The sequence below is a fragment of the Cetorhinus maximus genome, chromosome 2 (genome assembly GCF_964194155.1).
Source record: "Cetorhinus maximus chromosome 2, sCetMax3.hap1.1, whole genome shotgun sequence".
Classification (NCBI taxonomy): domain Eukaryota; kingdom Metazoa; phylum Chordata; class Chondrichthyes; order Lamniformes; family Cetorhinidae; genus Cetorhinus; species Cetorhinus maximus.
The window spans coordinates 75,984,579-76,011,446 of record NC_135880.1 but is presented as its reverse complement, the minus strand read 5'-3'; the positions used below and the strand labels follow the sequence as shown (position 1 = coordinate 76,011,446).

The 26,868-nt window shown below is 43.9% G+C and overlaps 1 protein-coding gene and 1 pseudogene across 3 annotated transcripts in view; both read right to left on the bottom strand.

The window, feature by feature from the left end:
• Window positions 1–993: 993 nt before the first annotated feature.
• Window positions 994–26,868, bottom strand: part of camk4 (calcium/calmodulin-dependent protein kinase IV) — a 278,967-nt gene continuing 253,092 nt past the window's right edge. For 2 of the 3 annotated variants that reach the window (XM_078566205.1, XM_078566219.1), the window contains 2 exons: window positions 20,213–20,365; window positions 994–2,705 (listed from right to left, as the gene is read on the bottom strand). In XM_078566205.1, the coding sequence (XP_078422331.1) occupies window positions 2,319–2,705; window positions 20,213–20,365 (540 nt within the window). In that variant the 3' untranslated portion in view covers window positions 994–2,318. The remainder of the gene's footprint in view (window positions 2,706–20,212; window positions 20,366–26,868) is intronic. The other variant, XM_078566212.1, reaches the window with a different exon arrangement.
• On the bottom strand, window positions 16,633–16,749 carry LOC144671795 (U2 spliceosomal RNA; annotated as a pseudogene).

The window sequence follows — 26,868 nt, the reverse complement described above, 5'->3', positions numbered from 1 at the left end:
GTCAGGGAATGCTGCTGGGTGAGTAATGAGGGTGTGCTGCAATTGATCAGTGTAAGGGGTTGGTGTTGTGGTGGGTAGGACATATTATGTGAAGATGCATTCACTGAATTTGACTACCCATGTGAGGTCATTAGATGTTTTGTGGCACTACTGTCAAGTCCTCAGGTCCAAATTCTGGAAGTAGACATTTCTGGCCATATTTCCCAATTCCCTTCTAAAGGTAGTCCTTGAGGACCTCCTGACCATCTGCAGGAACAGAGCATCTCTCCTCTTACCCGGGTGCACCACTAATGCATCCAACATTCCACCTGTAACTCTGGTTCCCTCTGTCTGTGATGGTGTTCTGTTTGCAAGAATTTACAATGCAGCAATCTTTTTATATCGCTTCTCTTTATGAAGCCACCTGTCTTTAAGAAGAACAGATTGCCTGTACACATGGTCTGCAAACAATGTTGCCAGGCCTCCTGTTGTGTACAGAGCTTGCTGGCAGCATTAAGAAGCTGAAAGCAGTGCCAGAGGTACGTGAACTTGAGGCACAGTCATTCAGATGAGGTAGTTACACGAATTTTGCATGTTAGTCACCTCAATCCGAACGGGCGTGGACACAGTGAGATTTGCAAGCCCTACACCCAAAAATCAGGGCAACCTGATTTCTAACCCTTAGTGTTACAATATTCTCAGCTGTCATGATGATTTTTTTATTGGTAACTTTAGTTGACCTAACTTGAATTTTCCAACTTCTTCAAAAAAAAACTTATTCAAAGAATAAAAATATCCACCATAAAATTTTGAAAAAATATGATTCTATTAAGCCAGCAAGTTGCCGATCCCATTTAATTCTGGAATTACTTAGATGCTATTCTCTTAAAGTTAAATATTTTTGCGAGGTCATTTTATAATAAAACTTTGAGTTAAAAATGCGATGTCACAAAAGTTTTGACTTGAGTAGACAGTTTTCTCAATCTGTGATGCAATAAAATAAACGCTGGCATATTATGAGTCAGTGCATTTAATCATTAATATACTGCTTGAATGTAACACTCCGATCACCGGTATGAATACAAATAAATTGTGTGATTCAAACTGGGTAGCAAAAACTCTTTTTGATTATCTTAACTATGTTTATTATTATTAATGCTTAGTAGCATGCTAGCATTTGCTAAAAATGTTCTATAATATTGTTCTGTGTAGCATGCACTGGATAGTTCCATTACAAACGCTGAAAAAGACACTTAATTTCATATTCAGAAGAACATTCACAGCATATTTCCAGTTTGAAATAGTCGATATGTTGCACATTTAACTTTACCAACATTAATGATTCCACAAAGGTGAAAGAATTCAAAATATCAATACATACAATCTGAAAGCACTTAAAGATTATCAACAATTTCCATTGAGACAAAACCCTGCTGAATAAATATGCCTGTTATTTTTTCAAAATAAATATAAAAATGCATTACACATATTGCTTGTATTTGTTGCATGCTCTATAGCGAATGTTTATTAGTTTAATTTCATTTGAACAGTTAAAACTGGAAAAGCACTTTGGTGATATTAACTCTTTTGATCTTTTGATAACAACAGAACTAAGTCACTCTAAATTTACTGAATGTCAGTGTTTTTGTTACTTTACACCTTTTGTGCTGTTTTTAGGAAATGATTTAGGACATGGAATGAAGCATTTCATTATTCAAATTAAATAGAGTTGAAGTGCTCCAAAATATTTATGAAGGAGAAAAGCTATAGTGCAAAACTGCAATGAAAATGTGTCATTTTAATTCTTATTAATAATAAAACTAAGTATAGAATGCACCACAGAAGAAACTAGTTTGAAGAACATTGTATGGATTTACTTCAACACAATTTTAGATGTAAAACATAAAATAGACAAATTTAGCTGAAAATCTCCAAACTGACAACGGATTGAAATTCTGCTGAAAGCTTATGCAATTGAGTGCATATTTTAAAATTTTAAATAACATTTTGCATTATGTAAGCCGTTAGGCTCTTGTTACTGTCTTTATGAAGCAGTTGCATGCAAGAAAATACAGTGGAACCTTCATTATTACCAGCATGCACATCAATTAACAGCCATTATTGAACCAACACAAAAGCTAAGCCACATCACCGACCTCTCATGCACAGCATACAGTTTAAATAACTGGTGCAGTGAAATAGGTTATTTTTAGCTGTACTCATAAAGACGACTTGTAATGTTGGTTCTGCTATTTTTTCTTACTCTATGTGATAAAATTTCTGTAAAGGACTGTGTACATGTCCCAGTTCCTGTGCATCACCCTAGCCATCAACCTTTTCTATATATCTTCAGCATATTCCTCGCCTTGCGATGTGTCCTGTATAACGGATAAGCTAGTATTACCCAAGCTGACATCACCGTTGCCATTACCAGTGATGAACTTACCAAGATTAACATTACTAACATTAATATCACCAGTGCTGACATCACTGCTGACATCACCAGTGCTGACATCACCAGTGCTGACATCACTGCTGACATCATCAGCGCTGACATCACCAGTGATTTGAAGCATACCACCTTCCACTGTTTCTTGATTTTCATTTTCCATTGCTTCATTCTGCTGGAAAGATGAGTCGTTGGGATCAATGCTGCTATTTTCAACGCTGGTATGGCTATTTGAACTTCCAAGGCGACTGGAAGCCACTACAGCTTTTACAGCGGCCTATTGAGTGGAAAACATTAATTCCTTTTTAAGTTACTGTGAGATTGAATATTGAAAATGCAACACAAGCTGACATAAAAATTACTAGAATGTTATTAGTGTTGACACAATAATGTGAAAAATCAAGGGAACTGATTATTAACATTTTCTCTAAAAGCAAACTACTGCAAATTCTGGAAGTCTGAAATAAAAACAGAAAATGCTGGAAATACTCAGAACTAATAATAGGTCACGACCTGAAACATTAACTGTTTCTCTCTCCACAGATGCTGCCAGACCTGCTGAGTATTTCCAGCATTTTCTGTTTTTATTTGTTAACATTTGTTGTCTAATGAAAGTGATTCATCCCCACTACCTTGTATAGTTGAAAAAAAACTGCAAACTTCTAACAACAATAATATTTATATAGTGCATTTTATGTAATTAAACATCCCAAGGTGATTCACAGGAGTGTTACCAAACAAAATTTGACCCCTAGCCACCTAAGGAGAATTGAGGGCAGATGACCAGTTTTTTTTGAAGGGGAGAATTCCTGGCCTTGGCAGCAGAAACTATTACTAACTTAAATCTTAGTATAACTTGCAATTAAATTATTTTTTAACTAAATATCTCAAGCATGTAGCACAATAGCGATAAATATGTGACGTTACTGTGAGTGATGTCAACATACAAATGTTTAACACGGTCACATCAAATTCCATTTTTAACAGATGCATTAATCCATTTAAAACAAAGAAAATTCCCATAATTGAGAGAGGATTTTCATTTAAGCACATATTAAGACTTCTTTATGTTTAACAATAAATTTCCAATGTGATTTACTCAACCATCGATCTCAAAATTTATTCAACATAGAAGCAAGCCATTTAATGGAAGCTTGCAGTTTGAGTGCAGAAAATCCATCACTGCTGCAGTTATCTGAAGGCCTGCAGCATTAGTTTGCAAGGGAAGGCATTTTTCCAGGGTTTTCACAGTTCCTCAGCTAAAGTTACAGAGCAGAAGAACTCTTGAGAAATTCACCCCCTAGAAGTCCAGTTGCCTTTTTTGCAGCTCAACCACCTTGGCTGCATTTTGATCATGATATATATCTACAACTAATTCCAAATCTCTTTTAATCCTCAGGGCCCAAAATTCTGAGTCCCCGTCCTGCTAGCAGTAGTGTGACAGAGCGAGATTCCCAGACGCTAATTTGATAGGATGATGATCTCATCCAAGTCATTTCAATAGTCATGGCAGGCATTATGACAGGTGGACACTAACAGTCAAAGAAAATAAGAATATTTTTCTTATGTTCTTAAGTACACAACCAGGCCTCTTATCAAAGGCAAAAGCAAAATACTGCGCTGGAAATTTGAAATAAAAACAGGAAATACTGGAAATACTCAGCAGGTCGGGCAGCATCTGCAGAGGGAGAAACAGAGTTAACAGCCGGGAATTTCAAAGGGCCATGAGCTTGGGACCCAGTGTGGGTAGGCTTTGAAAATTTCAATCCTGGAAGTCATCTCCAGATCCCTTTGCCTCTGGGGCAGTTTCAAATTTTGAAAGGGGACGGGGCCAGTGGATGGGGTGGGGGTGCAGCTGGGAACAGCCCTTTGAGCTCCTTAAGGAGTTTGTTAAGGGGTTGGTCCCTTCCCATATACAATTTTCACATTTTTAACAGATGAACCCGAACAGTCTTGTGCATGTCTGTCCAGCTGTTGGGTTTGCCACGGGACTAAAATAAATTTCTGTGGAGTTGTCTTTGTAACAAATCTGTGGGGCCAGATAGCGCTAGCATGAGCGCTGGTGCTAACCTTGTTGTGCAAGACCACAGTCTGCCTCCTCCACCTCTATGTTCTTTCCAAGAGCTGCCTACTCTAATTAGCAAAGCAGCGGTAGCCTCCAACATAGCATATGCCTCCTTTTGTTGCTGGCTTCAAACTGGCACCTCCCGCCTCCTGAAGGCATTCAACACCTCTGATTCGGCTATTCTCCTGGTCAATAGGCTATTTACATTTAAAAATTATGTCGTGAGAGCAATACAGCTTGGGCACAGGGCTGCGTTGATCCGGCCCAAAGTTCCAGGTCAATAACGAAAGGTTGCTGACTTTAAATGTTAACTCTGTTTTCTCTTTAATTGAGCTACTGAGTATTTCCAGCATTTTCTAATTACCTTTGGTTTAGAGTATCTTAAGAGTTTTCCTAAGGTCCTGTATAGGATCTACACAAGCCGTCTGTCCTAAAATACCACTAGACATGGCCCCAAAATTTCAGGATGAAAGGAGAACAGGAGGAAGATTTGTCCAACTCTTCCTATCATCAATTGGAATTTTGAATGAAGTGCAAATGGAGAAGAAACATAACAGATTTGTGATCATCCAAAATTCCTGTTACCTTTCCCCCAATATCCCCTTTGGTGATCCATCTGCCTTGTGCCCTACAAACCTGGCCCAGGAATTTTGAACCTCCACTGAGTTAATTCAGTTTAATTAATTGTATATTTATGTTCCACATTCTGTCATTTTTTTTATTTGTTCGCGGAATGTGGACATCACTGGCAAGGCCAAAATTTATTGCCCATTCCTAAATACTCCTAAGAATGTAATAGTGAGCTGTATTCTTAAGCTGTGGCAGTCCTTGTGGTGTAGGTACAGCAACAGTCCTGTTAGGAAGGGAGTTCCAGGATTTTGACCCAGCAACAGTTAAGGAACCATACATTTACCACATCAAATATTTAACAAAATATTACTAACAATGCAACTGGACAATTGCCTTGCTGTTTCATATTCTTTAGAACTGCTTTGTTGCATATAAGTTTCCATTATCTGCCACCGTTCTCCAGCCAAGTCGAATATAAATGCGGCAGAAGGTCCCGGAATTAGGCCAGATTCCAGATACAAGTGATCTTGTTCTTATTTTGTATGTTCAGTCAGTTGTGCTGGTAGCATGGCAGGTGGCTTGATAGCGCTGCATTTCCCATAGTACCAACAGCACCTAATATCTACCCCTGGTGGCTTGGATGGAATTTCTGTATTGATAAGGAAATCTCTCCCTAACTCTGGAAAGTACAGCAGGATCAACAAAATGGCCCTCCACAGGCAAATCCTAGAACCTATGTCAGGATCAAAAGCCTGAAAATGTTTAGACCTCTGTCTCTACTGCTTTCCTTAATTATGTATCAGCTTTGACTTAATGCACTCACTCAGCACCAAAAGATCACTGGTTTAAGGCCCACTCCAAAAGCTTAAGCACATCACTTAGGTTGATGCTTAGTGCAGTAGTGAGGGAATGGTCCAACAGTACAGGTGTCATCTTTCAGTTGAGACATTAAACTGAGGCCCCGAATGCTCTCTCAGATGGATGTCAGATTGCATAACACTATTTGAAGAGCAGGCATTCTGTTGTCCTGACAAAAACTTATCCCTCAATCAATATCATTAAAATAAATTGCATCATCATTTATTTTATGCTGTTTGTGGGTCCTTGCTGTATGCAAATTTGCTGTTATGTTTCCCTTTTAAAGTGCTTAATTGGTTGTGCAGCACTTTGGGACATTCTGAGAATGAACTGCTCCACATAAATGTGAGCTGTTTCCCAATAGTAAATTTGACTTGCTTACAGTTGGTTTTGGTATCAAGTTCATTTGCATACATCAGAAACAATAGGGTGTAAACAAGCACTTCAGGACCACTTAATGTTTTCCCAGTCTGACTACACCACTTACAAGAACTCTTCATTTTTAGATTTTAACCAGTTATTTATCCTATGTTCCTTTTGGATTCTTGAGGTTTTAAGTTTAGTTGGACATCATTTCAAAATTTGCGGATGATTCTGGAAACTTAGGGAACTAAGTTTGGAGGCGGGAGGGCATATTTGATTCGGTGGGAGGCTCTACTCCCCCGACCAATCAAGCTCTGGGTGGGAAGGGTGGAGGGGTGGTCACTTAAGTGCCTCACTTAACAGCCTCATCCTGCTGCTGCTGGAACTCAACCAGCAGCTGGCGGATAGCTCGCCACCACCAGGTGGGACAACTGCCCAGCAAACCCTGTCCAGTTTGTCTGCGGCCTACAGGGGAGGGTTTATCATACTCAGGCACTCTGTGCCCGATCAAGGAACTGGCTTTGTGATGTGGGAGGACCCATGGGAAGCCACCCCTGCTCTTTCCTCACCCCCGCCGGCACCCCTCCTTTACCCCCATCCTTTCCACACTTATCTTTCTCCAGGGTTCCATTGCCGATCCCTGGTGAAGGCCCCAGCGTTGTAAGGGATTGTTCATTGGTCCTGGTGGCGCTGCCGGTACTTGAGAGCTGCCTGGCTCTGACTTGCCAGCAGCTCCCGGATATGGAATTTCCGCCCTCTACCAGGCTTAATTCAAAGGGAGACCTGAAGCTGCCCAGGAAAGCACCTGATTGTTATAAAATTCCGTCGGCCTCCCGAATATGATTGACACAGGGTTCCCACTGGTTTTTCAAACGGTGGACGGGAACCCCACTGTGAACTTTAAATTCTGCCTGTAGTAAACAATTAGCAGGACATACACAGACTGGTAAAATGGGCAGACATATGGCAGATGAAATTTAATGCAGTAAAGTGTGATGTGCCCCATTCTGGTAGGAAGAATGAGGAGAGGCAATATGAAAAAAAACACATTTTAAAGTGGGTGGGTGAACAGAGAGTATCTGTGCACAAATTATTGAAGATGGCAGGACAAGTTGTGACAGCTGTTAAAAAGTGCATGGGAATCTTAGCTTTATTAATAGAGGAATCAAGTACAAAAGCATGGAAGTTATACTAAACATTTAGAAAACAGTTAAGCCCCAGGTAGAGCATTATGTTCAATTCTGTGCACCACACTTAAGGGATAAAGAGAGGGTGTGGGGTGTTCATATAGAGGTAGTACCCTTGTATTTTCAGTCAGCTGCATCCTACTAGTAGGATGGACTGGAATCACTAGTGCTCACCAAACCCAGCTCTCACTGCTGGTTTCAAGTGCCACACCTTGGCACACTGCCTCAGCTGAGAGCAAATCGTAGTGAAGAGAGAACTGATGAACATGACACCAGCCGGGCAGATGTCTTCCTTGACAAAGATAATGGCCAGGGCAGAAGGATTCCATGTGGCTCAAATGAATGTCATGTTCTAGAGGTCAGTTCTGGGGGTTGGTTAGCTCAGTTGGCTGGATGGCTGGTTTGTGATGCAGAGTGACGCCAACAGCATGGGTTCAATTCCCATCCTGGCTGTGGTCATCCAGCCTTCTCAGCCTCACCCATTGCCTGAGGTGTGGTGACCTTCAGGTTAAACTCACCACCAGTTGTCTCTCTCTAATGAGAGAGCAGCCTATGGTCCTCTGGGACTACAGCGACTTTCATTCATTTCATGTTCTGGACCAAAAGGCATGCTACACCATATTGTCCGGATTATGGTTGTTAGTATGCCAGCTATGGATAAAATAGCAAGGAAAGGAGGGTCCTCTTAAGCCTTGGTCAGCAACCCACCTAGGAGAGGGCAACTCTGAATCCAAACTATGGCTTGGTGACCTTGCTGCTGTTGTCCTAGTTCGCTGGGCCATGACAGATGAGCGCTAGGCCTAAAGGGTGGGGTTAGTCAGTGCAAACTGTGCTCCACCTTAAAGATCCACTGCGCAGGCAGGAAGGAAAAAAAATATTCACCCCAAATGCAACTCAACTGGTAAGTCCTGTAGCGATGGGAAAGGGTGAAAAAGGCAGCTGCAGTTCCAATCCTGCATGCAAGCAGCTCAGGATATTGTTCGTTTTGATGATGACCTAGAGACAACATCTTCACCCGATAGCAGCCTGAGTGACCAAGCAGCCTTTTTGAATGACAGCACTGCTTGCTCCTGAATTGGAGAGGGACCCAGAAAAGGGGGCCTAAACAAATGCTCGTTTCCCTGTTAGCACTAAACTTCCAAGCCTGCCAATCAGCCATTCCAAATGCATTGTGTCCCTGCGCCTCCCCCTCAAGACCAGCAGCATGCAACTATCATCAGCATTCGTGCTCCAACCTTGAAGGCTAACCCAGCTAACAAAGATAAGTTCTACACAGATTTCCGTGAACTCATCCAGAATGCCCCTCTCAAGAACAAAATTGCCATCTTTGGCAATTTCAACGCCAGAGTTGACCCTGACAGCCAGGCATGGAAGGTAGTGCTCAGAAACCATGGAATTGGAAACTGCAATGAAAACAGATGTCTAATCTTGGAACTCTGTGCAGAAAACCAGCTGTCCATAAGCAACGTCTGCTTTCAACAAAAACATTGCTTCAAGACCACGTGGATGCATCCCTGCTCTAAACACTGGCACCTGATAGACTATATCTTAGTGTGCCAGTGTTACCTAAAGGACATCCTGCATACTACAGCCATGCCCAGTGCTGACTGTCATACAGACTACTGGCTCGTTCACTCAAAGCTGAACTTCCATTTCAAGCCTAAGCCGAAGAACAGACCTAGAGACAACCTATCAAAGAAATTTTGAATCAGCAACCTGAAAACCTCATCTAGCAGAGATAGATATGAAGCAACCTAGAAGACCAGATTGGAACACGCAGATTTCACTGCTGATTCCACTCCAGGAGAACTCTGGGAACACATCAAAGCTGTAGTACTGGATGCTTTCAATGAGGTCATCGGACGCACCAACAAGAAGAATAGGGACTGGTTTGACGAAAATGACAAGGAAATCCAAGATGTGCTGGCAATAAAAAGGTCAGCTCATCTGGCTCAGCTGGCCAGCCAAGAGAAAAAGACAGCCTACTGCATGTAACACCCTTCAACGTAAACTGAGGAATATCCAAAATGACCGGTGGATTGCACTTGCAGAAAAAACTCACCTGTACGTTGATACTGGCGATATAAGAAGCTTCTACGAAGCACTAAAATCTGTATATGGACCAACATATCAAACCAAAACCCTCTGAGGTACATCGATGGCAAGTTACTACATATCAACAAGGAGTCAGTCCTGGATTGCTGGTCAGAGCACTTTGAAACACTCTTCAGCACCAAGCGCACAGTACTCTCATCAACTGCATCCAACATGTGTTACGGCACAGCAGATGGTAAATGCCGAGCTGCTCAAATCCCAGAGGGAAACTTGAAACAGCTGCCACAACTGTTTCTCAATTTGTATTTTATTTCGAGATGCGTGCTTTGAATTCAGTAGTAATAAGTCCACTGAGTTTTAGAGCTTTTTTACAAAACTAAATTAAACATTTATTAATAGAAGAAAAGATTTTAAGCACATACAGGGGTCTACAAATTACTACTATAATAACTCCTAAATCCCCTAATTAATCTGACTCCCAGTTAGGGTTAGGGTTAGGGTTAGGGTTAGGGTTAAGACAACAGTAAAAAGAAACATATTTCAACAGACCCAGGCAAAGCACACAACACCCTGGACAGTGATATTCACAGTGAGTTTTCTTAGCTTCAGTTCCTGTAGGCAGCAACTTGATGCATAGAGGCTGGAGACTTTTCACACTTGTTACATCTTAGAATTCCTTCTCCCTTACACATAACCTCATCTCCTTTATACATGTTTCTCCCTTCTAATGCAAATTCCATTGTTCCAATGTGTCTTTGCAACTTTACTTTTCTCATAATATAAATCTTTCATTGTACTCATATTATCAGTAACCTTTGGGAAAATAAACACACTGTTTAGCTTAGCTTCTTATGGCTAAGTGTGACATCAAGCTAGGTGTGAAATTTATCTAAAAATGCAAATGTTCCTCACACCCCATATTCTAAAACTTCAGCCATGTTTAGGTATTTAGCATTGCAAACCTAGCTTTCCTTTTGTTAGCTCAAAAACTCCAGACCAGCTGTCTCCAATTCAATTGAATCCCCCCCACACACATCCACACAGATAAACTAATCCAAAACCCACTATTAACCTACCGTTACAATAAATCACAATAATATGATGAAAATTATTATATTTTCATTACACCTGTCAAAGAAGAACTGGATGAAAGCCCAACTCTGGAGGAAACTGTGACTGCCATCAACCAAATGAAGAGGAACAAAACCCTCGGAGTCGATGGAATTCCACCCGAAGCCTTGAAACATGGTGGCCCTGCTCTATTACCAAGCTCCTTGAGATTTTCATGACCCACTGGGAACAGGGCAGGATTCCACAGGATCTTCGTGATGCCATTATCATCATCTTGTACAAAAACAAAGGAGAAAAGTCAGACTACTCCAACAACCATGGGATCACTCTCCTTTCTATTTCTGGGAACATCCTGGCTAGAACACTTCTGAACAGGCTTGTATCTATCATCATGGAAGAAAACCTCCCAGAGAGCCAATGTGGTTTCAGAGCAAAGAGAGGCACCGCAGACATAGAATTTGTACTCAGACAACTACAAGAAAAGTGTTGTGTATGTCACTTTCATAGAGTACCTTGGTGAGGTCTACAAAGGTGACATACAGGTCTTTGTTTTGCTCATGACTTTGGAAAATCCTTGAAAAAATAGGGTGGCCACCCAGGTTCCCGACCATGGTGAAGCAGTTTCACGAAAATCAGTACGGACAAGTCAAGCTCAACAGCAACCTCTTGAGTCACTTCCAAATCTCCAATGGTGTGAAGTAGGGATGTGTGCTGGCCCCGACCTTATTCATCACCTTCTTCAGCATGATGCTGCAGCAGCACCTTGAGGAGGGAGTTTATATAAACTTCCGGATTGATGGAGGTCTTTTCAACCTCAGGCATCTTCAAGCTCAAAGGGCGGAATGGTCCCAGATTTAAGATAGCGGGTTTTTTGCGCCGTATTGTCCCTTTCCTGCTTCAAAATTATGCAGTCACAGGAAACACGCGTGATCGCTGGTTGGCAGCCTCTGATTTGCCCACCGTGCCACTACCTCACCACATCCTCACATCAGGCGCCATATTTAAATGGCAGTCGTGCATACAGTTCTCAATCAGATCAGGACTGCTTTGGTGAAGACATGGCCCCAAAAGCCAAGAAGAGTACAGCCCTCTGATCCAGTGACTCTCCAATCCAATTCCTGGGACACCTTCTGGACCCGGTGGGGCCCGCCGCGATGTCCTCTACCACTGCTCTGGATGCAGGAGGCCCATCAGTCCCACTGCTCCGGCTTGGGAGGCAGCAGAAGAGGTGGTCAGTGCCAACGCTGCACACAAGAGGTCGGACATCTAGTGCAGAAAGCGGATGAATGATCTCATCGTGCCGCCAGAGTAAGGCAACTATCTCATAATTGTCAACTCACCCACTCACAAGGCCATCATACATTCACTGGCATCTCACTCACTGGTAGCTCAAGGGACATCACCACTCACTCTCTCACACACACCGTCACATCTCCATCTGGCTTTATCTGACTACGCAGCCCTCACCGTCTTGAAGCCACTTGCACAGACCAACATGTGCCCCCCCACCACACCCTTGGGTATCTCTCTTCCCCCATACAGCCCTCGCCCTGCAGCCTCTTCCCTTGCCTGAAGCCACTTCTCCCCCTTCCTCAAGCAAGCCCTAGCCCTGAAGCCGTTGAAAAGCCACCCCTGCATTATGGCTGGTCTGGTAGGTAGAGCTCGAGAGCCCACCTAAAAGTGATGTGATGCTGCCTGTGAAGCCTGGCACTGATGACTGTGAGTGCTGCCCAGAGCAAGGTAGGCAAACAAACCTTGAAGTCCCAAGCAAAGTACAGCTCACTAGGTGCACGTCGCTTATGTACAGTTGTGATACATGCCAGTGTGCAATCACACCGACGTGTTTGGATGAGCCAGCATGGGGGAATGATGTCAGCGAGCAGGACTTATAATGAGATGTTTTGAAATTATGTTCCCGATGTATAGCGATGGGAAACATGGCCCGCCATTGACGGGTGGAGCAGACGATCGCAAACTGGTTTCACGACGGCGTAAGACTGATTTTTGGCCTTCTCACCATATTGTTCGCTCACGCCTGCCATGACGCCTGCCAACGGGACCAGACGATTCCATCCAAAGACACAAGAAAAACTTATCCGTGAACTTCTTTTCACTGATGACTGCGCTCTCCTGGCCCAAAGTCAGTCAGACCTGCAACATCTTACAAAATGTTTTTCGGAGACGGCACAACTCTTTGGACTAAAAATCAGTTTGAAGAAAACTGAAGTCCTGCTCAGCCTGCACCCCAAGAAGAATATAAACCACCAAGCATTGTCATTAAGGGAACTGAGCTGAATACCGTTCTGCCGAAGGGCCATGAAGGCTCGAAACGTTAACTGATTTCTTCTCCGCCGATGCTGCCAGACTTGCTGAGTTTTTCCAGGTAATTCTGTTTTTGTTAAGTAATTTACCTAATTAGGGAGCATCATCTCATTTCATGCCACCATTGACAAGGAAGTGGATAATAAACTTTCAAAAGCAAACAGTGCATTCGGCAAGTGTGGAGCAACCACAGTCTCAGAGCATAGACCAAACTTAAAGTGTACAAAGCCGTAATCCTCACCACTCTTCTGGATGGCATCAAGTCATGGGTCCTGTATGGCCGTCATGTACACCTTCTAGAGCGCTTCCATCAGTGCTTCCTCCACAGCATCTTTAAGATCTGCTGTCAGGACCGCATCACAAACATTGAAGTCCTGGAAACCGCCAACAGCACCAGCATTGAGGCCATCCTCCTGCAAACTTACTCACTGGCGCTCAGTATGGGTTCCACCAGGGTCACTCAGCCTTGGATCGCACATGGACAAAAGAGCTGAACTTCAGAGGTGAGGTGAGAATGCCTATCCTTGACATCACAGCAGTATTCAACCGAATGTGGCATCAAGGAGCTCTCAAAACTGGAGTCAATGGGAATCAGGGGAAAAACTCTCCACTGGCTGGTGTCATACCTAGCAGAAAGGAAGATGGTTGTGATATTTGGAGGTCAATTATCTCAGTTCCACGACAACACTGCAGGAGTTCCTCAGAGTAGTGTCCCAGGCTCAACCATCTTCAGCTGCTTCATCAATGACCTTCCTTCCATCAGAAGGTCAGAAGTGGGGTTGTTTGCAGATGATTGCACAATGTTAAGCACCATTCAGGACTCCCCAGATTCTGAAGCAGTCCATGTCCAAATGCAACAAGACCTGGACAATATCCAGACTTGGGCTGACAAGTGGCAAGTAATATTCGCGCCACATAAGTGCCAGGCAATGACCATCTCAACAAGAGAGAATCTAACCATCGCCCCTTGACATTCAATGGCATCACCATTGCTGAATCTCCCACTATCAACATCCTGGGGTTACCATTGACCAGAAACTGAACTGGACTAGCCATATAAATACTGTGGCTACAAGAGCAGGTCAGAGGCTAAGATTCTTGCGGCGCGTAACTCACCTTCTGACTCCCCAAGGCCTGTCCACCATCTACAAGGCACAAGTCAGGAGTGTGATGGAATGTTCTCCACTTGCTTGGAGCACAGCTCCAACAAAACTCAAGAAGCTTGACACCATCCAGGACAAAGTAGCCCTCTTAATTAGCACCCCTTCCATAAACATTCACTACCTCCACCACCAACGAACAGTGGCAGCAGTGTGTACCATCTACAATATGCATTGCAGAAACTCACCAAGGATCTTTAGATAGCACCCTCCAATCCCACGACCACTACCATCTAGAAGGTGGGGTAGCAGATACATGGGAACACCACCACCAGGAGGTTCCCCTCCAAGCCACTCACCATCCTGACTTGGAAATATATCGCTGTACCTTCACTGTTGTTGGGTCAAATTCCTGGAACTCCCTCCCTAACAGCACTGTGGGTGTATCTACGCCACATGGATGCAGTGGTTCAAGAAGGCAGCTCACCACCACCTTCTTAAGGGCAATAGGGATGGGCAATAAATGCTGGCCTAGCCAGCAACACCAACATCCCATAAATTAATTGTTAAAAAGCCAACTGTGTTGGGCGAGTCACATTACCCGGATAGGAGACAGTTGCCTGCCCAAGATCATGTTGCATGGAGAGCTTACCACTGATAAACAGAACAGAGGGGCCCTATGCAAACGTTTCAAGGACTCCCTGAAGAAGTTGCTCTCTGTGTGCCACATCGCCCATCGCCAGTGGGAAGCGCAGGCCATAGATTGTGGTAATGCCACATCAGGAGTGCTACAGTCACTTTTGAGACTGAGCGAAGAACCAGCATGAAAGAGAAAAGAAGAATAGATCCAACTGGCCCCGGCCATGACTACACCTTCACTTACAACTGTTCTGAGAGAATCTGCTGGTCATAGATAGTCCTGACTAGTCACCAACAGGCCTGTAACTGATTAGAAGAAAAATACAGCCTTCCAAAAGTCTTTATCCACAAAGAAATGCCAAAAGAGAGAGGGTGTAGACAAGATTTGCTTGAATGGTACCAGGTTTGAGGGGCTTCAGTTATGTAGAAAGACTGGAGAAGTTGAGTTATTCTTCTTAGAGCAGCGAAGGTGATGAGGAGTAAAAACAGAAAATACTCAGCAGGTCTGGCATCTGTGGAGAGAGAAAAACTCTCAGAACCTCAAGTCAGTTGTGCTAGGCTCAACAATCTTCAGGTTATGAGAAAATTTGACAGAGATGTTCAAAATCACGAACGATTTTGATAGTGTCAATAAAAAGAAATTGTTTGCAGTGCCAAAAGGGTCAGTAAACCGGAGGACACAGATTTAAGATGATTGGCAAAAGAATCAGAGGTAACATGAGAAAACTTTCTTTTACACAGTAAGTTATTATGATCTGGAGTGCACTGTCTGAGCAGATTCAAAATTAACTCTAAAAAGGCAATTGGATAAATAATTGAAGGGAAAAGAATTACACAGTTATGGGGAAAGAGCAGGCTAGTGGGAATAATTTGATAGTTCTACCTAGTACCAGCATAGTTAACGATGCTTAAATGGCCTTGGTCTGTGCTATATCATTGTATCATCTATGATTCTATGAAAAATCTTTCATCTGGACCTTCATTTGTTGGTTTCTGAAAGTTGAAATAAACTCATTATAGCCTTAGTCCAAACAACAACAATGACTACATTTATATAGCACCTCCAACATAATAAAATGCCTCAAGGTGCTTCACAAGAGCATTATAAAACAAAATATAACACAAGCTACATAAGGAGATAATAGGTCAGATGACCTAAAGCTTGGTCAAAGGGGTGGGTTTTAAGGAGTGTCATAAAGGAGGAAAGCAAGGTAGAGTGGTGGAGACATGTAGGGAGGGTTTTCCAGTGCTTAGGGCCTAGGCAACCGAAGGCCCGGCTGCCAATTGTGCAGAATAGGATGGGCACAAGAGCAGAATTCCAGAGATAAGGTGAGAGTGACTGCCCTTGACAAGGCAGTATTTGACTGATACACCAAGGAGCCTTAAAATTGAAATTGATGGGAATCAGGAGGAAAATTCTCCAGTGGCTGGAAACATATCTGGTGCAAAGGATGATGGTCATTGTTGATCATCTCAGCCTCACAACATCACTGTAGGAATTTGTCAAGGAAGCATGCTCAGCATAATGATCTTCAGCTGTTCATCAAGGATGCTCTCTCTATTATGATGATCAAAGTGGGGCTGTTTGCAAGGGGGGCTGTCTGCTGATGGTTGCACAGTGCTCAGTTCCATTTGAAATTCTTCAGATAAAAAGTAATTTATGCCCACATGCAGCAAGACCCAGATAATATTATGCTTGGGACGAGAAGTGGAAAGTAAAAATTATGCCATGCAAATTTCAGGCAGTGATGTTTTCCAACAAGAGAAAACATAACCATCTACCTTTGTCAGTTAGTTGCATTAATATTGCGGAGACCTCATCATCGATATGCAAAGAATTACCATATAACAAATTGAAACTCTTTCGAGTTATCAACAGTCACAGATTGCAACTCTTTCGAGTACGATCACAGTTCTTGGTTTCCGGGAGTGGGACATGAACCCACAACCCTCTGATTCAAAGGCGAGGGTGCTATGAACTGAGCCACAGTTGACACCTCATTTAATATATGGTCCCCAGATAAGGGACGTATCAGATATTAAACTGATAAGAACAGATACTACACATGATCAAATTGAACGGGAACAGAACAGAGGCTGAGTATTATATGTTGAGTGGTTCACATCTTGCTTCCTCATTTCCTCTCTGTGATCTACAAAGTGAAAGTCAGGAGTGTGATGGAATACTTTCCATTCGCCTGGATTGGTGCAGCTACAATACTCAAAAGGCACAACACCATTTAGGACAAAGCAATCAATTTGATCAGTACTGCATCCACTGGCTTAAACATACAGTCCCTTCGCCATCAGTTCCTTTGTGTGCAGCTGCATCAAGCTGTGTGTAGAAATTCAGTACGCAAACACCAAGTGTCACTACGTGCTGAGGTTCTACCTGTCCCCGGTGTTGCGAGGGATGGGTCTGGCCATGCTGCCGCGGAACGTTCCAAGTAGTTGGACCGTGCCGTACCACCTGTCCCTCATGTAAAAAATTTATGCAGAGAAACAATTCCATCAGGCAGTGGTCGGCACGTAACGTCTTATAGGCTGTGTGGGAAAAGGAGATGGTGGATCCTGTCGGATGGTTCCTCGAGCAGACTGTCAAAGTCATTTGGCAGAATGCCTCACCGCCAGAACTTTCCAACAAGCACCAAGATGTAGCTTGGCTGGTGGTGAGAAAGGCCCTCCCTGTCAGATCCTTCCAACACGCCAGGAGTCTCATCCCCTTTGCACGTTGCCCTCGAGGTGGCTGTGGTGGGGAAGAGACCATTGTTCACCTCCTTGTGGATTGTACCTTTGCAGAGAAGGACTGGAGAGAGATGCAGTGGTTTCTGTCAAGGCTCATCCCGAGCAGTTCTGTGCTCTACGGGCTGTTCTCAGGGACACACAGAGAAACAAACATCAACTGCAGCTGGAGGATCATCAACTCAGTGAAAGACGCTCTTTGGTCTGCCCGAAACTTGTTGGTCTTCCAGTGCAAAGAGTTGTCCCTGACCGAGTGTTGCTGACTGGCAAATTCCAAGGTCCAGGACTACGTGCTGAGGGACGTACTAAAGCTTGGGGCAGCCGCTGCAAAGGCGCAATGGGAAAAGGTCACTGTCTAAGACCTTTCTGCCATAGTGCACTGAGGGGCTGGGAATTGTATAGACCCCTCGGGCTGTATGGCTCACAATGAATGTATGCATTGAATACTAATTGTATTATAATTGTATTGAAGCACCTCAGAGTGCAACATGATGTATGTTGATAACGCCAATACCATTGTCTGATTGTCTGTAATGGCCATATTGAAATGATTGTAATATTCATTGATTGTATTGAAGCACCTCGTGATCCATGTGTAAAAGTTGAATCTGATTGCACTTTTTATGATGGTGATTTAGAAATGTTTTGTGATGTTCTTCCAGATAATTTATGAATAAAGTATTTTTTCAAAAAAAAAATCAGTATACTCTATGTACTGTCAAAGTCATTTGGCAGAAGGCCTCATCGCCAGAACGTTCCAACAAGCACCGAGATGTAGCTTGGCTGGTGGTGAGAAAGGCCCTCCCCATCAGATCCTTCCGACACGCCAGGAGTCTCACCCCCTCTGCATGTTGCCCTCGAGGTGGCTGTGGTGGGGAAGAGACCGTTGTTAACCTCTTTGTGGAATGTGCCTTTGCAAAGAAGGTCTGGAAAGAGATGCAGTGGTTTTTGTCGAGGTTCATCCCGAGCAGTGCTGTGACACAGGACTCTGTGCTCTACCGGCTGTTCCCAGGGACACACACCGAGACAAACATCAACTGCAGCTGGAGGATCATCAACTCGGTGAAAGACACTCTTTGGTCTGCCCGAAACTTGTTGGTCTTCCAGTGCAAAGAGTTGTCCCTGACCGAGTGTTGCAGACTGGCACATTCCAAGGTCCAGGACTACATGCTGAGAGATGCACTAAAGCTTGGGGCAGCCGCCGCAAAGGTGCAATGGGGAAAATTTGCTGTCTAAGGCCTTTCTGCCATAGTGCACCGAGGGATTGGGTGTATGTAGTGAATACTAAATGTATCATAATTGTATTGAAGTACCTCAGAGTGCAACATGATGTATGTCGATAACTCCAATACCACTGTGCTGTCTGACTGTCTGTAATGATCATATTGAAATGACTTTAATAGTCATTGATTGTATTGAAGCATCTAGTGATCCATGTGTGAAAGTTGAATATGACTGCACTTTTTGTGATGGCCGTTTAGAAATGTTTTGTAATGTTCTTTCAGATATTTTATAAATAAAGTATATTTTTCCAAAAGAAAATCAGTATACTGTATGTACTATTAAAAGGTGCACGACAGCTTCTCACCAAGGCTTCTTTGGAATAATTTTCTAAACCAGCAGGATCCATCAGCTAAGGGACAAGTGCAGCAGGTACATGTGAATGGGTAATAAATGTCAGCCTTGCCAGTGACATGCATATCCCAAGAATTAATTGAAAAAGTAAACTATGTCATAAGGGCTGCCAGTTTACAAGCATCATCTACTTTATCCTGATACTCTCAAAGAAGTCACAATTTCTCCATCTATATTCCATGACGGTCCCCGATTACACTACCCTCTATTAGTTCCCTTTTAGCAATACATTAAATTACAACAAGGATTTTGAATTCATGCATTCACTATACTCTTGTTCTGTCTATTTCTTCCAGCCCAAGTACGTGCCAGCTTGGACTGTCCACTTTTCCGACCCTCTCTACCTTTGTAACCAACACCACACAGCTTCACCCTGATGACAGTGCTTTCAGTTGTCTTGCTGCACCGGAACTATCTCTCGCCTCAACTTCAAAAGCTTCCTTCGGAGGCTGACTATTTTTGTGTTGCTTCATTGTATAACTTGCGTAGTTCTTTTCTGTAGCCTTCATTTTATTACCTGTCAGTTATGGCCATTACTGATATTGTTGAACAAGCAGAGACAGCTGGGTAGGAGGATGAGAATCAGTTTTGTACTGAATGATCTGGGTGCAGAGGGTAAGTGAATTCAGGGACTTCTGTGTTGTTGTTATTTCCTGGGGTGTAATGATGCTAAGCAAGCACCACTACTGGTGTGAGTGGCAGCAGGCTGGCCCGGATGAACTTCATGACTTCCTGATCAAAAAAGCAGAGAAGTCAGTGGGCAGCAATTGCCCAACTGTTGGGAAACTGCCACGGGAAATCAAGGAGCCCTTATAACACCAGGCTTTCTTGTGGGGTCCCGGGGTGCACTTCTGCTCTTCCTGGCTCACAAGGAAACTTGTGAAGAGTTTTCTAAACTTATCTTACCACTCTTCTCTTGGTCACTGAAGAGTGACTGTAAAAATAAACCAAATAAACAAACCAAAATTTTAACATTTAAGATTTTCTACATCTTTTGAAACTTAACCCCAGGCAAGCATCTATGAATACTGAATAATGTTAAAATTCATGAAGAATCATGTTATTTGAAGTTAACACCCATTAAAAGCAAGATAAAATAACAGCATAGTAGCAGTGTATAGTTTATAAGCACAGAAAAGTTTCTAAATATTATCCTTGATGATTTATTGATGCTTACTTTTAGTTTGCGACGGGCATTGAATTCTTGAAGTTTCTTTTGTGCATTGTCCATATGTATAAAATTTGCAGATTTTCCTATTACCCAGGGGTGTTGTAGGGCCTGATAGGTAGTTAGACGTTTCTTTGGATCCAAAAGAATCAACTTTTTAACCTGAAAAAAAATCATGCAGAATAAAGAACTTATTCAATAATGATTCAAGTTTTGCAGTTGATAGCTACAACATGTCTCCAGTGTGGCAAACCCAAATTTCATTTAAAGTATTCCAATGAAGTAAGTTATTTAATAGAGTTAGAGTTAGAGACAGATGTGTTAATGGATGGAGGCACTGGCCAAACATTAAATTACTGATTTGCAGCGGGGGTAACAATATTAAAGTGGATCTTGATGTAGTTAATTTTTCTCAGACAGTCATCATGAAGATCTTGATTCCTTAATTATCTTTCTTTTCTTTAAGAAGCCTAGTTGAAGGGCCAACCCCCATTGCATAGACACCAATATGAAAAGGGTATTATAGAAGGTGAGGTGAATCAAAAACTTGCGATTAGGTGATATGTTTTAAAAGATTGAAGAAAGAAAGATTGTAGGATGAAAGAAAGTCTAAGGGGGGTAAGACGTTTTGAGTGCTGGGAATTTTTTTTTAACTTGTTCTTGAGATGTGAGATTTGCTAGTAAGGTCAGTATTTATTACCCATCTCTAACTGTCCTTGAGAAGGTGGCGGTGAGCTGCCATCTTGAACATTGAAGTCCACATGTTGGAGCTACACCCACAATACTGTTTGAGAGTTCCAGGATTTTGACCCAGCGACAGTGAAAGAACAGCGATATAGTTCCAAATCAGTTTGGTGAGTTACTTGAAGGGGAGCTTGCAGGTGGTGATGTTCCCATGCATTTCCTGCCCTCGTCCTTCTAGGTGACAGTTTGTGGGTTTGGAAGGCACTGTTGAAGCAGCCTTGGTGATTTGCTGTAGTGCATCTTTGAATGGTGCACACTGCTGACGCTGTGTGCTGGTAGTGGAGGGAGTGAAAATTTAAGTTGATGGATGGGGTGCCAATCAAGCAGGCTGCTTTGTCCTGGATGGTGTTGAGCTTATTGAGTGTTGTCGGAGCTGTACTCATCCAAGCTGGTGGAAAGTATCTCATCACACTCCTGGCTTGGGCCTTGTAGATGGTAGACAGGCTATGGGTAGTCAGGTGTTGAGTTACTTGCTGCTAATGGGGATAATTTTCCCAACTAATTGGAGGTGGGATTTGGTGCCTGCAAGGAGTTAAATCCCCTGAAATTGATGCTGGGTCGGGATCCCTACATCATCCTGCTTTCTTGCGGCTTTCCCTGAGGAGGATTCCAAGGCCAGTGTGGAACCTCCTTGGATTTGTTGGGAAACTGACTAAGGCAATTAAAATCTTCTTTAACTCTTGATTTTTCCCAGCCAGTGCATGGATTCCACGCTGTTTCTGCAGCTTGCCAGACTGGAGAATGCAAGTCCATAGCAGGACCTTATTGTTTGGTGAAACTGACCTGGTAGCGACAGTATAAAGGCTGAAATTGGCAAGCCTGTATTTAGCTACAGGAAAAGGCTAGTGCTGACAGAAGCAGTTCTTTCAGCCTAAATTCACTCATTTCTTTGCAGACAACAACTTTATCCAGTTACTATCAAGTGACTTGGATTTCACTGGGATCAATCTCAACTTCTTGCCTGTGAGACTTCCCTGCAACATGGGGGCTACATATTCTGCAGTTGCTTGGATTGCTGAAGAGGAGATACAGCTTGCTCCAATCCAGCAGCCACAGCAAAAGGGGAAGCAACTTCAGCAGCAGCGTTTGCCTTCTCCATGGCCATATGCAGCTACAAGGAACAGAGCGAATGGACACAGAGCTACACTGAGGAGGCGGCGATATCCTCGGCACAGAGTCTATGGATCAAGGAACGTCTTCCTCAACCCCTCTGAACAACATGTTGTAGAAAGTTCAGGCTCTTGCAGCGGGTAGTCGCAGACCTATGTAGCCTTGTGGAAGCAGACATCTGCACAAGAAGCGCTGGTGGCGACGCATTACCTGTGGCTGTCAAGGTAACCACAGCCCTGAAGTTCTTTGTGTCTGCCTTCTTCCAGGATCTACTGGTGACATCTGTAAGATCTTCTAATCTGCAGCCCACAATTGTATCACCCTGGTCACCAACTATATCCACTTTGAAACAGATGAGGCCAGTCAGGATTTTCACAGGTCCAGGGGTGATATGCTGTACTCTTGTGGCAATCAAGGTGCCATATAATCAGCCAGGAACCTTTGTTAATCAGAAGGGCTTCCACTCCCTTAATGGCTGTCACCACTGCAAGAACCTAATGCAAGTATGTGTCAGTATCCATGGAAAACCATGTCTCTTTCACCCTTTAGCTTCCTCACATTTTGTGGGGATTCTCTCCACAAGAAAACCTCAATGTTGGCTCCTGGGAGATGAGGAATACCTACTCAAAACCTGTGAACGACTCCAGTGAGAAATTTTACCAGGTGCAGCAGAGGTACAACAGGAACCGTATCATCATCAGGGTGACTACAGACCAAGCCATTGTCTTGCTCAAAATGAGTTACTGCTGCCTTGACTGAGCTGGAGGTGCCTTTCAATATGCCCCCAGCAAAGGTCTCCAGAATTATTGTGGTCTGTTGTGTTCTTCACAACATGGTGCTGCAGATAGCACTGGAGCTAGTACGCGAGGAAGCTGGAGAACATCTGACATCCTTGGAGGAGAAGGAAGAGGATGGAGTGGAGAATCCTGATGTGCCTTTAGGGCTTGCAGGTGCAGACTGTCTGCCAGGGAAGCCTGTGATGCACTCATCCAGGCTGATCCATTCACCACAATGAAACTGACTAGGAGCAATGGGTTGTACAACAAAGTAGAGGCCATTAAAATGAATAGTTCACATAAACTCATTCTTTCATTTAAAAAAAGAGCATTAATGAAACAGTGATGCTGTAACAAGCACTCAACTGAATCCATTCGAGCTAGAGGCAGGCTGTTTGATTGTCTGCTCTGACACTTGACATGCCCATAGTGGACATCCTGGGGTGCATGAATGCCCCACCTAAGACTCCCCCAACTGCACCTGTGCAGGAGCATACTTGGTCATTGGGACAGGACACAGCATGTGTGGGTCTGTCTGGTGAGTGGGGACAGCAAGAGCTGAGGAGTGGGGGCTTCTTGAGAAGAGCCTTCATTGCCATTAGCCCCTTCTCAATCTTTCTTCTCAGGGCCTACCTGCACAAGAGAGAGCACTTAGCTGCATGTCAGTGTGGAGTTATGCCACCAAGGTAAAGCTTTATTCGGTGTTCTGTAAACTGGCAGCCAGAGTATGCAGGCCCTTGGTGTGAACCAGCATGCATTCAGTAACCTACTGTGTCTGATTCGCCATGAGATTGACCATTCTTACAATGGAAGTGGTCATCAGTGCAAATCCCTGAGACAACATGGAACTCAGACTAGAGACGGATTCCTCAAATTTCTGTGTAAGGGTGCTCACTGCCTCTGGAAATGTTTTCAGAAGTACACACATTTCCCGTTGCTGCTCCACAAATTCCCTTTTAATGATGACCCCCAAGGGTCAGCATCTGTGTCCTGCTGAACAGAGCTTGGAGTGTCCCGCGCTCTCCGAAGGGGGCTCTCCACTGCTGTCCCTGTTACCAGCATCTGCTCCTGCTTGCACGTAATGTGCTCCTCACCACGTGCCATTGTATCTATCTGTGATGCTGGACCACTGAGGTGTGTGTGTCTGCAGTAGGAGTATGCACAGGAGTCATGTGACGGTGATTCCTTGAGAATTCCTTGGGCTCCTCCCTCATCTCCTCCATTGGGACCAGCAATTAGGAGATGAGAGACATGAGTTAAAATATAACACAATAATAATAACACAATGTACTTTCCCAGCTATCTTTGCAACATCATCGAATTTGTCTACAATACACTCTGCTCCTTCATCCAAGTCATTAATATAGATTGTAGTTAGTTGATGCTCCAATACTGATCCCTGTGGAACCTAACTAATTGGTTTGCCAACCTGAAAATGACCCATTTGTCTGAAAGTTGGTTATGTTTGTACTAAAAGTAGGTGAAACGGAGTTCCAAGTTAGCATAGTGCAGAGTTAATGTATTGGTCACATCAATTCATCATGAGTAACAATTAAATGCCAACTGGCAGCGCTTCATCTAATGCTATTACCAGTGGTGGAATTTTCTGCTCCTGCCAGCAGTGGGAATTGTGGTGGGTGGGGGCACTTAATTTGGTGGGAGGCAAAAGATCTGTTTCCCAACAGTGGGATAAACTGTTGGAATTTATGACTGTATATAGGTGGCATGCCCCTGGTAAGCTTCACCCCTTCCACAATTTTGAGGTCTGAAGATGTAGCTTTCTCCTTCTTGGGAACCTCGCATAACTTCACTCAAATGCTGTGACAAGGCTGGACAAAGGAGGCAGGTGAGGGCTGGAAGGGGGCTAGTGTGGAATGGTGGAGTGAAGGCTGAACAGGGAAGGCAGGCTTATGGGGAAAGGGTGGGGAGCCCGGGGAAGGGGGGGGACATTGTCAGGGGAAGGTGGGGGGTTGGGGGGGGGGTGGGAGGCGGTGGAGTGTGTTAGATGTGGGGGTCGGTGATATTGACATTGGGGTCTTGCGGGGGAGAACTCAGGATATTGGTGAGAGGAGGGAACAGTCACAGTCAGAGGGGGGAGTGGGATGCAGTAGGGTGGCAAGAATATAAGAAATAGGAGCAGGAGTAGACCATATGGCCCAATGATCATTTAATACAATCATGGCTGATCTTGGGCTTCAATGCCATTTTCCTGCCCGCTCCCCATATCCCTTAATTCCCCGAGAGACTAAAAATCTGTCCATCCCAGCCTTAAATGTATTCAATGATGGAGCATCCACAACCCTCTGGAGTAAAGAATTCCAAAGATTTACAACCCTTTGAGTGAAGTTGTTTCTCCACATCTCAGTCTTAAATGATTGGCCCCTTATCCTGAGACTGCGCCCCTGTGTTTTAGGCTCCCCAACCAGCGGAAACAATCTCGCAGCATCTAACCTATCAAGCCCCCTCAGAATTTTGTAGGTTTCAATGAGATCGCCTCTCATTCTTCTAAACTCCAGAGAATATAAGGCTAATTTACTTAGCCTCTCATCGTAGGACAATCCCCTCATCCCAAGGGCCAATCTAGTGAACCTTCGTTGTACCGTCTTCAATGCAAGTATATCCTTTCTTCAATGCGGAGACCAAAACTGCATACAGTATTCCAGATGAGGTCTCCCTAAACCCTGTACAACTGCAGCAAGGCTTTTTTATTCTTGTACTCCAGTCCCCTTGCAATAAAGACCAAAATGCCATTTGCTTTCCTAATTGCTTGCTGCATCTCACGTTAACTTTCTGCGTTCCTTGTACAAGCACACCTTAAGCATCAACACTTACAAGTTTCACACCTTTTAAAAAAATTCTACTTTTCTATTCTTACAACCAAAGTGCACAACTTCACATTTCCCTACATTATACTCCATCTGCCATCTTGTTGCCCATTCACTTAACCAGTCTACATCTCTTTGCAGCCTCTCTGTGTCCCGACCCCCACAGCTTACCTTCCCACCTAGTTTGGTATCATTGGTAAGCTTTGATACATTACTCTCTGGGCGGAAAAGACCCACATTTGCACTAAGTGCACTAGCGGGCAGAAAAACCCGCTGGCCGCAATGGAGGGTTTTTGTGCTGTGTCATGCCAATCCTGCCTCATTAATCATGCATGCTGAAACACGCCGTTTCGCTGGCGGGCGGCCTCTGATTCGTCCGACAAGCTGTCACCTCGCCGCTTCCTTGTGCCAGGCACCATATTTAAAGTGCAGCGCACACACACCTCTCAGTGTTTGCAACCCAGGGTTGCTGCACAGAAGACATGGCCCTGAAAAGCAAAAAGACTGCAGGACCCTGATTCAGTGACACATCCCTGGGACACCTTCTGGATACCATTGGAGTCCGCCGCGATGTCCTCTACTCCCGCTCTAGCCGCAGGAAGCCCATCAGTGTCACCACTTTGGCTTGAGAGATGGTGGCAGTGGTGGTCAGTGCCAACGCTGCACAGAAGAAGTTTGCCATCCAGTGCAGAAAGAGGGTGAATGATCTCATCCGTGCTGCCAGGGTAAGGCAACCATCTCATCACTCTAAACTCTCACACTCACAAGGCCATCACACATTCACTGGCATCTCGCTCACTGTCAACTCAAGGGACATCACTACTCACTCTCTCACACACACCCTCACATCTCCATGGACTCATCTCCCCTGGAGATTGCCTCTTCAGCCCTCACCCTCTTGAGGCCACTTGCACAGATCAACATGTGTCCCCCACACACATCCTGGGATACTCTCCTTCCCCAGTAAGCCCTGCAGCCTCTTCCCTTGCCTGAGGCCACTTCTCCCCCTTCCCCAAGCAAGCCATAGCCCTGAAGCTGTTAAAAGCCACCCCCGCCTTAATTGTGTAACTGTAATCTTGTGTGCTTAAGTTTTCTTTTATTTTTGTTAATAAAACTTTTACTTTTAATTTTTTTAAATCCGAAAAGTGTTCCTCGACTCCTTACTGCTGAGATTGGTATGTCTTCTTCTCGGTTTCAGAATACAAAAGAA